Here is a 12053-nt window from a genome sequence, read left to right on the forward strand (position 1 = left end):
AACAATAATAATAATAATAATAAAAATAATAATAATAATAATAATTAATTGACGCTGTTTGTTTTATCTATTTTAATATCTGTGCAGTATCTCATTAATTTAGATATTATTTTATTACTTTTTTTGCATGATTTTTTCTTTGCTGGAATAGAACACAAAGTTGAGGCTTTTCATTTCTGTTTTTAACTTTGGACTATCTATGGAATTTAAAAAAAGAAAAAATATTTTTGGTAATAAGTCTGGTCCAATGGAAAATAGTGATACAATTCAGGTACTTGAAATGGGTTTTTTTTTTCTTTACCCTGCCTGTTTAATTGGTTAATTTAATTACTTTGTATTTTCTTATACCCTACATTAGTATTATTTTTTTTATCTTTTAGTCTTATGTCTTGATAAATTTGGGTATAAAAATAATAAATTTTGTGAGTGTGCCTTGAGAAGTGCAAAGTTTTTACATGATGGGGCAAATTAACTTGTAACTTGCTTCCTCCAGCCTGTCCAATTTGTAATATGGCCTCAACCCCTTCTCCCTTTCTTTCTTTTCTGACTCATCTTTCCTCTCGTTAAAAAGCTGTTTTAAATCATGGCTAGTGGCAATGAGAAGTTAATTTCAGATAGTTAAACTGTATATTTCCATTAATTTCAGTTGGCCTTCTGTAGTTTCCCCTCCCTCACTCTCTCCTTCCTTTGAGTACAGGGGGATCACAGAGCCTGTTTTTTCTTTTTTTCTCCCTTTTTTTGGGGCTTTCTCTTTTCCCCTTGCCCCACAGCACAGGAGACGAGCAAATATGAAGGAGTAGAGGATGATAACTGAAGGGAGGAACACTCTCTTTGTCACTTTCATTAACACTACCTTATACCGCTCATCCCCTTTCCTTTTTCCCCTAACTTGGGTTTTTTTCATTTGTCCATGAGCGGCTTCTCACTCAGAGATGGGTCGAGTGGTCCTGGAAGTTTAAACAAAACACCTCCCCTGAGAATCCAACTCCTGCAGCCCTGAAGAGACACACACAACAAAAACAGATACACACACACTCACACACACCTGATTTGCCAGTAATGTGCAGAGCAGCAGGCGCCTCCAGATTTGTTGTTTTTGTTTCATTTTCCTTGTCTTCCTCCTCCCCCATTCACAGCTAAGGTGAAAACAGTCCACTGAGATATTTGGTAGATTTTGCTATTAGCAGGTACCACCTTTTCAAAACACTTACAGTAGCTGGACTTCATGTGTTGATTTGTGCAGCATGAAAATGAATTTGTATAGAACAGTGATGTATAAAAAAAATAACTGGGCATTTCTTGATAACAACAAGAAAAGTGAAAAAAGTCACACAACTGTTAAAATTTTGCTCTACTTAATTATACCTCCTCACAACAAATTTAGAAGACCTGAGTGAAAATTCCACATCATAGCTTGTTGAATTTTTCTCACTGCACCCCAATTTAGAAATTTTGCCTTGGATACCAACTGTGGGCTCAGTTAGTATGAGGAATCAGTGTTTATCAACCCCTAAGGCTGTGTGTGTGTGTGTGTGTGTCTCAGAAATGGACAGCAGTACCCGATGGATATTTAACACATTAGCTTTGGCAGAGCTGAGAGTGGTGTGAAAACACACTGATTTCCTAAGTGGCAATCATATCAGCCTCGCCGTCAGGGAGGCAGCAGAGAGCAAACATCTGTGTGTGTGCGCCACAGAACATGCATGCAAACTGTTAGTGCACATCATTTAGACACTCCAGTACTGCTTAAGATTTGTACAGTAAACTTTGTTTATTAGTGTGTGTTTGATTCACCAGGATTAAGTGAGCTAATTTAGCTTTTTTTAAATAATGTGCCTCATAATATGTATTTCACTTTTGTTTAATAGAGTCTGATTTCTGTGTCTTAAGATATTCTGTTGACTGTATTTCTTCCTGCTGTTTTCTTCATGATTATTTATTTTACTTAACTACAGTTTTATCTGATGTTCAGGCTCTCTTTCTGTCTCTCTTACTACCTGTCTTTTTTCTGCATTCACTCTTTTCCTCTCCCAGGCTCGGGTTTTCGTCTTTCTGTCAGTTTCTCAGCCTCTGTTGCTGCGTATGCCTGCTCTGCATGTGTGTGTCTCTCTCTGTCTGTCCGTTGTTAGCTGTCTCCTCCCTGGCAGGGTTCAGGGAGCCCTTGGTTCTCCTCGATGTCAGTATCACCCTGAGTTACGGCAAAAAGGTCTCAGCCTCCTCCTCCACCCACCCTTGTTAGCCCCTCTTGCTCGCTCCCTCCCTCCGTCAATCCCATTCTCCCTCACCCTATCCATCCTCGTCTCCAGCTGAGAGTCACCCATCCGAAACTATGTTAAAACAGGGTCGTCCCCTGGCGTGCACTTAAAGGCTGTCCCTTTAACCTGCTCTGAAATACTTACGGCTATTATTATAGCTTATAAATCATTAAGAAAGTTTAATTATACGAAAATTTCATGGTGGAAATGTGCAAGCTGACACATGGGAAGGGGAATTTAATGGGCCAGCAAGTCCCAGCACCGTGAGGGAAAATATTGAGGTTAGGTTTCTATTTTACAGCATTGCCGGAGGGTTGGGAGACAGGGAGAAAGACAAGAAAGAAGCACTTTCAGAGTGAGAAAGAGGGAGAGAAAAGGCGAGTGGAGAGAATGAGGCCTAGGCTGTATCCAATGCGCAAAAGTAACTTTCTCCTTTCACTCTGTAGACCAAAGCAGTTAATATGGCCAGTTGATTTGGGAATGATGAAGACATTGCCCACCATACCTTGTGCTGGTTTTCTTAACTAAGACATATTATAATTAACACAAGACTTTAATTAGTCGCCATGCCATAATTTCACTTCGTGAAGGAGTACTGCCTAATTAGAAATTACTATTTGGAGAATTTCTGTAATTGCTGTCGCTAAACAATATATGAACATCCTTAACTACTAATGTTACAAACTTTGTCCACTTTCTTAATTGTGTCAATATCATTTCAATGTGAACATTATAGGGGTATTGTTGATATAGCTCAAGCAACTTGAGCAGCGACTGCCAGTCTTTTCATTGTGACAGAAATGTAAATTGATCAAACTGTTAGGAGTTGATATCATTAACACTTACCACTGTGCAGATGTTAATTAGAAATCCATTGAATTCTATTGTAATAACTCTGAAATGCTGCTATACATTTGTGCAGCTGCGTGGCTTATTGGGTCTGACTGATTTGAATGCAATTCCATTGCAATGCAAGAGTTGTCAGTCATGTGAAAACCAACAGGAATTCAAATATTTCAGGGACTCATTATTATTTTAAGGAATTATACAGTATATCACTAGCAAGAAGAAAAAGATTTATGTGGAAAATCACTTCTGATTATGTAGACACTTGTGAAGAGAGATTCACAAGCTACATACAGCTACCCACAACCCCATTTGTCCCTCCCTACTTCCCTCGCTCCATCCCATCCTCCCTGCCCTCTCTCTCTCCTCCATTCTCCCTTCCTGTCTTCCTCTTGTTTTCCATGCGGGCACAAGCAGGGCGCAGCGCCCACAGCCGGCAGGTTTCCTGGCACACCGCTCCTCATCCTCTGCCTTTTGTTTCCACCAGTGGTCAACCATTCTCCTCTTCTGCTGTGTCAGTAAATATTTATTGGCCTTCCTTTTCCTCACCACCCCTACTGATGTTGGTGTGTATCTGTCTGCTGTATATATATGTGTGTGTGTGTGTGTGTGTGGCTTGCATGTTTATACACACATAGAATCCTCCCCAACACGTACACAGACATACACCACCTCCCACTACCCTGCATCCGGTGCTGTCACTCAAAATTCAGCAATACCCTTTCAAATCTCACCCTGTCTCTCCACCCACCATCCTCCCTTTCTCTCTCTCTCTCTCTCGCCCTCATCTTCCCTCCATCATGCATGTGACGAATAGTCGTGAGAGGAAAGAGAGGAGGAAGTTATTGCAGTTTTCTCCTGCTCTCTCCCTCCCTCTCTACACCCTCACCACGACCAGAGTTCATGAACTGGACAGTCAGAGGGGAAAAAACCCTGCAAGTAAATGCATGTGACCTCAGTGAGCAAAACCTCTGCACACTCCCACAACACTGAAAGATGCACACACACAAACACACTCCCTCTCACTCCCTAGGGCCCTGTGGCCTCGTGCTACAGAAGGCTTCCTTCCTGCGGTTAAGACAAAGGAAGCTGGGGACCGACAGGGGACCTGGGACGGCTGCTTCAAAGCCACAGGAAGCGCTGGTGTTGTCTCTTCCTGTGGAGGGTGTCGGAGCGTGGGGGGCCAGCTGCCTGTGTTTTCACAGCCAGGGACGAACAGGGATGAGTGTGTTTTGTGTGTGTGTGTCATAGACAGGGTCGGTTGAGTAGCTGAACATGGTGCACTCCCACTCCTATCCACCCCTCTATCACCTGAGATCAATTACTAGCAACATACCGTCATACACAGATAAGTATAAGAGATAGCACACAAACATCATTCCTGTGGTGAATCCCCCAGTCATTGAAAGTCAAATCCAGCTGAGGATCATCAATTTAACCACTGTTTATCTATAAGTCTATTGTCCTCATTGATTTATGATAGAAAAAAATCACTGCCAGAGCTTCAGTCAGCCTTTATGTTTGTTTTTCCAGTCCTTGCCACTGTCTTTGCAGACTCTACACATGCTTGCAATGTGTACATGTCTGTGTGTGTTTGTGTTTGTGCTCCTGTTCCAATGTTGGCGTGTAGGGATTTATGGGGGTGTATGTGTTAGTGTGTCTGCGCCATGTGTTTTCCAACCTTCCGGTGTGCACCCGCATACATGTTTGTTTGTTTTTCCTGTGTTCGCCCTGGCTTCTCTGATGCTCTCCTCTTACTCTCTGGCAGCAACAGGACAGTTAATCAATCAAATATTTAAGCAGTGCTTCAGTGCTCAGTGGGTAGTCCTAGATTATCTGTGGCTGTTGGCAGTGCATGGCGCAGCCACATTATAAGCCTCGTCTCTGACTGGCATCGTCATGGGGCGCTTCTCGCTCTCTCTCTTTCTTCTCCTTCCCCTTGGCCTCTGCTCAGTCTTTGCTCACTCCCACTAGCACTCTAAATTTTGTCCTCTTCTTCATTCTCAATCATATTCTGTCATTCTCTCTCTATCCGTTGTTTTTTCTTCTCTTGTTTGCTGCTCTCTATTCGCACTCTCTCTCTATGTATAATTGTGGCTTTTCACATTGACTATCTGACAGTGAGCAAGGCCCCTTAAAGAGCTCTCATCTTTATGTCTTTGCCTGTTTCTCTCTTTTCTTTCGCTCTGCATTCTTTCTAGGGATAAGTCTGCCTGTCTCCCCACGGGGATCTTCATTGTGGATTACCATTCAGTTTTCGCACAATTATCTAGTGGCTTTCGCTGCCTTTGACACATAATTATCAAAGGCCTAAATAATTGTCTTTATTATTGCCGGTGTTTAGATGTAGCGTCAGCGGAGCAGTGGCAAGCAAGGGAGCGTCACGGGGAGAGGAGAGAAATGAAGTATTTATCTCGACCAGAGATTAGCTTTAGCATGCTGTTAAATGATGTGTCGTCGCTTATTTCAACTCCTCGTCCAGATAAATAAACATGATTAATATGCTCCCCTTCCTTCCTTCATACACACACACCCCACACTTAAATATACACACACCCATTGCATATCACATTCTACGTCAGTGGTGAAAATAAGATAATGCACAACAAAAAGTCTAGCAATTAGCTGGCTTTTTAGTTGGAAGCAGCTTAAAGCGCTAAACACTGTACTTTGCTGAGGGTCATGTGAGAGGTCAGGTACAAGATACAGGGGTTAGAGAAAAATCTGTGTGTGTGTGTGTGTGCGTGTGTTTGAGTGGCTCCAAATGCGTGGGGGTTGGCTATTTCATAGAGCTTGTGAAAAGCTGGATTTAGTAGAATTGTGCCAACCAGGGGGTCAGAAATCTGTGATGTTTGCGGGTCTCTATAGCAACCAGGCCTTCTGCAGAGAAATCCGAAAAGAAATAGTTTATGATGAAGAAAAAGAGAAGGGGAAAAAGAGGGAGAAGAATTTCATAGTTCATCCAGAGTTTGAATGTATGTGGGGTGGGGGTGAACTCAAGTCTGCGTCATCAGTTGTGACTCAGCATCGTTATCATGGTTCGGAGGAATGTAAACGTAAAATTAAATCCAAATCACAGTGAAGGAGTGTGTTTAAAAAGAGCTTGTCACAGAAATGGGTTAAGAAATTTCTTTTACACTTTTTTTGTGGCACACAAAATTATGATGTCAAAATGGCCTTGATAATTTAACTGAATTAGACTTATAAACCTATAATAATGCAGAAGTTAAATGAAGTACATCAGACTGGTGATAAACGTTTCATCAAGGTGCGTAAAGAGGCCGCCCTTCAAGCTGAGGACTCTGGTTCTGACTCCTGTGATGGGGCGCATCGTTTCCACTTAAGCTTCTGCTTATGTTTTAAAGACAGTGAAAGCCCACTTGCTTCAGGGATGCTGTTCTGAAGCTGACCCTGTGGTCTGATCTCCCTGTGAAATGGGCCAAGGGAAAAGAGAATTTTCCTCATGGGGATCAATAAAAAATTCATAAATATTATTTGTTGAGCACATCTGCCTGTGTGTCTCTCATCTGTCTTGCTTTTTCTCCTCACCCCCCCCCCCCCCAAACGTACTACTTTTGATATCCATTCAGCTTCCTCTAATAACCCTCTGCCTTTCTTCTCCCCTTTCTTAAATTTTTTTACGTGCAAGCCCCCCCATGTCCAACCCCCACCCGAACTTTACTCTGCATATCCAGCTGCTTTAGCGTTAAAGGAAAGGCCAGCAGAGAGGCAGCAAATGTCTCAACATCTGTGTGTTGGTTTTAGCTCAACAAGTATTTCCACATGTTTCTCTTCCTTTCTCCCTGTCCGATACAAGACTGATCACAACAGCTGGCCTGTTTCCTTGTTAAAGCTGCAATCTGTGGTTACATAGTGGATTAGCACATTTAACATTCTGGATAAAAATGGCTAACACTAACTTACAGGCTAACATGGTGTAAAAATTATAACATGATGAGTCATATGATAAGACAGCTTACATCGCTACCCACTTGGGAGCATGTGGCTTTATGGTTCTAACTGGTTTGTAAGTTAACCTTGAGTATCACCCACCTAGCAGAAGACACAGACATGCTTAGATTCTGCTTTTAGCATGCAGCTAACCACAGTTGTCATTGTGGCTTGTAAAACATGGGACCCAGTGGTGTCAAAATCATTGTGGTTTAGGGCCACACTGCATAGAGCTCTCTCTCCTGGAGTCATTATTTGTCAACCTATTACCCCAACTGTTACCACAGCCAACCATATGTGTGTAGGGATTGCGGCAATGAGAGCTGTCAGAACAAGTGATTGATATAGCCAGTGTTGGGAGATGGAGTTATTTGGTCTTTAATCTTCGGTTGAGGCATCATCAGGAAAACAGACTTTGTTTGGTGAGAGTTCCTGATTTATTTTCTCTTCTCATTTCAGCAAATATGCAACACAGTATATTTTAATAGCATATATTTAGCGCAAAAGTTGGTTAGAGAAGTAAAGTAAAAGTAGTTTTTCTTTGTATTTCAAACCTTTTGACCTACCAAAAAGCATCCAGAGGTGCTGAATCTAATCAATTTGAATAGCTGCTTTAGGATTTCCAAAGGTCTTGTTATCCCATTTTTAAAAAAACATTTTCTCCAATCATCTGTCTGCTTGGTGAGACAGTCTGTCTACACAAGATTAGTCAAGCACTGTCTAAATACTTTAGTCCAGTATTTAAGTTCCAGACGTATCCATCCAGCACCATCTACAACCCAGTTTCACTCCTACCTTACCAGCTGTGCCTTTTTCTTTGTACATACCTTTGTGTTTGTCTAACTGCTGTCTATCTTTCACACTTTTTGCGGGAAAAAAAACTGCCCCTCTGTTGAGCAGTGCTCTCATATCTGCTCACATTCATTCTTACACACACATGCATACATCCATGCGTGTACCCACATACATGCAGACATGCATACACACACTTCCTCCTTTTGTCTATATTAGCATTCTTGTTCTATCTCTTGCTTCCATCTTTCTACATATCCTTTGTTATCTCTAAAGTACTTTGTGTTAAAAGTGGAATGCCTGTCATTAATGACAGGTTGGCAAATGCAGTTTACTTTGGCACAAGTTACCACATTTATTATAGCTCAGTTACAGTTTTAATATACCAGTGATATACTGTGAACCATAGCCATGTAAAGTAAATTTTCCAATGAAACATGTTGGACTGATGTTTTAAGGGGCATACAATAGGAGCAAGTAGAGACCTATTTACCCACTTGGAAAGTGGAAAAAAGTTTTCTGCCCAGACTTGGGGGATGTTTTTGACTAGTTTGAAGTCATATGCTTAGCGTTTTCCATGGGCAGTCAGTCCACTGTCTCCTGTTTCCTGGCCTCTGCTAGCAGCCCCTATACTCAGGGACTGGCCCGTTTGGCTAGAGCCAGAAAACAGGACCTTGACTGACACCTCCAGTTTTAAAAGGTTGACTTTGCTACTCCCACGGGTCCAGTTCTGCCAGAGGAAAGCTTTTCAACCAAGCGTGGATGAGGATGGAGTAAGTGTGTGTGTGTGTGTGATTTCATGATTTGGGGTGAGCGAGCAATTGTGTCTGTGCATACATGTGCAGTGTCTGTCTTCTTTTGTTGTCTATCTCAGTTGTGCACTTTTATTTATGCTTATGGTTGTACCTCCCCTCTCAGTTTGCTCAATCTTCCACCCTGGTGAAGACGCTCCAGTGGAAGCCTTATCAGCTGGATGATGTATGAGTCCTTAGTGCCTTAATAGATTCCATTTATCTCTATACACTCCCACTTTAATTTGGCTGGGCCAGGGAGGCTGTATTCAAATGCCCACCGTCATTTTGATGTACGGCCAGAGTTGGCTGGCTGTAGATGACCAGTGTTACTTGTCTGTGAATGTCTACAAGATGGGTGATTGCGCTAGCATTAGCCCCAGTCTGAGTGTCAGACTCAGATTCATATTGTAGCACCGTCTTAAACCCTCTATGCCCGCCCACACTGTAGCTTTGTACTCAAGCCTCAGCCCTATTTTGTTTTATTACACTTGGGCTTTTATAGGCCAATATTTATCCTATTCTTACATACAAGCACCAACTAAGCTCTGATATTCCAGTCCCTGCCTTAGCCTTAACATTGCCTAGATCTCCCACTGGAGTGCTAGTCTTATTCTCAGGCAACAAGCCATAAACACCATCACTTAAGCCCAAAATAAGTCCAGTAGTCCAGGACACTGCCAAGTTTTTCCTTCCTCTTGATAACACTCAAGATTTAATGTATTAAAAAATTTGGCCTGTGCGGCCTTAGCACCGTGTGCAGATAAACAGGCAACCACCAAACTTTGTGCTATTCTGCAGTGCTATGCCCATCCCCAGTCCACCAGTCTTTCCTAGTTTCACTAGACACATACAGTGATTGTTAACCTATTGTTGCAAGTCCTGTTCTCTTTTCTTCCCGTTTTATCTTAAAGCAAAGCAGAGTGAAACGACTTGTTCCCAAGGCCTGGCTACAATACTTCTTGGTGTGGGACCAGCGGTGTGCGGTTAGTCCATTGTAGTGCAGTAACAAGTTCTTTGTGTGACATTTTCCTTGGCGTTGACATTCAGAGGGGAATAGGAAGACGGGTCTGTGGACGCCACATTCTCTGTGACATGTGAAGGGAAAGGGTATTAAGAATGGGGACCGAGGTATTTGAATGTGCACAGGGAAGGACATTTGCACAGAACGTGACAAGGACACGCTATGGTGGAGTAGCTCTTTCATATTTCACTTTAAAACATTATGCTATACACCAGGTTGAATCTGTGTCCACCGGTTACAAAGTTGTCCACTGGGCCAGTGCTATCATGGTCTGGGGAGTAGGCTGACAGTGTATGTTGGACAGGGAATACAATTTTTACTAGGCAAGTATCTACTGACACAATGGGTATGTCATATATCAAATAATTTTATTCATATATATGCAATCAAAAAGATTTAGTTTTTTTCTAAAGAAGATATCATACCTCTTTCAGCATACGGTCTCTTTGTCATTCAAATGTTGCCTAAAACAAACAACGTCCTCCACAACAGTGACTGTGTCATTAACATGCTGCAAGGGTGACTAACACAAATTTGATTTGCTTTGTTTGGCAGATGAATCAAAGGGAAATTCAGGTGAAGAACAAAGCGTGCGCTGTGGCTCTGACTAACTCAGCTCACAACATCTGGCTACAGGAGACCAACAAAGGCACACAGGACTGGATGCAGCAGGTGAAATAACCACACATGCTCAAATACACAAACACATGCTGAAGGCAAACAAAGACGCTTCAAACTATACAGGGGTCCATTCATGAGCTCCCATGTTATCATGTAAATTCACCCAGTGGTGAGCTGAGGTCTCAGGTTTTGCTCCTCTCTAATTTCTTCCTGCACAACCATGCTGACCTACACAAGTACCCCTGACCAACAGCTAACCTTAGAAGTAATAGAGAACCATTGTTTGCATGTTTTCCCTCTCTGTCTTTTTAAAAATATCATTCCCCACTTTGTAGAAAAGGTTTCAGTCGTAGTCATCTGGACACTGTTTTCAGAATCAAGACGTTTCGGCTACTATCCGGAAGTCATTCTCAATTGTGAAAAAATTGGACGGGAACTGGAAATTTAAACTGGAACTGGAAATTTAAGCTACTCTGAGTTACATAAGACTACGACTGAAACCTTTTCTACGATAGAACACTCCTGGACGAATGAGGGACTACACCGTCTTATTCCCCACTTTGTGCATGTCAATGGATAACTAAGACAGTTAACCCTTGATGGTACGTGTGTATGCGGCTGGGCATGCATATGTGCATGCATGCATGTGTTTATATGTGCTCGTGGGTAAGCGTGTGAGATAGAATGCACATGTGCATTTGTGTTAGTTTTATTTTAGCACTTGCCCTTTCTGGTGTGACCTCTGCGCCATACGCAGCACCTGGGCTCACTCAGTATGCACATACAGATGAGGACCATCCAAGACCAGAGCTGCTTGAGAGCCAGAGATGCAAATGTCATGCACACACACATACACACACACCATACCTTTATTTTTTATTTCATTCTCTTTTATATCCCTTGCCTTTTGTTTTTGCTATTTCTGTCATCTCCATAATGCGTGTGTGTTTGGTTTGTGTGCTCAAGTGTGTTACTTGTCTGTGAATGTATGTTAGTTTGAGTGGTGGGGATTCAAGGTTGCACTGGCCCCCTTCTCCTTGTCTGGCATTTCCTATTTTTGATTCATCTAAGGGATGTTCGGGACACAGCATAATTGGAATGTTAAGTGATTTTCTATTTGTGATGATTACCCAGAACAATAAATCTGAAATAACCTTCTTTGTCCAGTCAGATGAAGGGGACAGGCAAGGATTTACTTTCTCTCATACTCATTAACCCACAGTCCTTTTTTGGCTGAATTAAGAGAAAAGCCTGCCTAATTAAAGGACATTTTTCTAGAGGGATACAGTGGCACACCTATGCTAAGCTATGCCCTTGTCAATGATGCAGTACAACAAAATAAGCTAATTTGGAGGAGATGTGTACGTCTATAGATTTTACATACTAGATTTCTTCTGCTTGCAGCCTTATGGTTTTTTTCTGCCTTTTTCTGCCTTTCCTTAAATTCTTAATTATCTGCCTTACCAACACAGTTTAGGCCTCACTATTCTAAAAGAATACTGATTACCAGTTGCTAATTCCAAAGCAATGTTTATACTCTATAATATATGTATTTCTCTCAGGGGCCATTAAAGTCATTATGTAAATCATTACATCAATGTTATTTAACAACAACAAAAAATGTGTTTTATCTTCTGAAACTTTAATTGAATTATCAGGAAAGCAAACAGTGTTGATGCCTATTGTTCTTGCAATCTCACTGATAGAAAAATGGGTACTCAGTATTTTAACACATTTATTGTCTCTGCTAATTTAGTCTAAGATAAGGACAAC

General features: G+C 41.7%; 1 protein-coding gene across 7 annotated transcripts in view; it reads left to right on the plus strand.

The window, feature by feature from the left end:
• fam172a (family with sequence similarity 172 member A) overlaps positions 1-12053 on the plus strand; it is a 160503-nt gene that overhangs the window by 90690 nt on the left and 57760 nt on the right. For all 7 annotated transcript variants that reach the window (XM_044198201.1, XM_044198205.1, XM_044198198.1 and 4 more), the window contains exon 9: positions 10215-10331. In XM_044198201.1, the coding sequence (XP_044054136.1) occupies positions 10215-10331 (117 nt within the window). The remainder of the gene's footprint in view (positions 1-10214; positions 10332-12053) is intronic.

Source organism: Siniperca chuatsi, linkage group LG5, assembly GCF_020085105.1.
Source record: "Siniperca chuatsi isolate FFG_IHB_CAS linkage group LG5, ASM2008510v1, whole genome shotgun sequence".
Lineage (NCBI taxonomy): Eukaryota > Metazoa > Chordata > Actinopteri > Centrarchiformes > Sinipercidae > Siniperca > Siniperca chuatsi.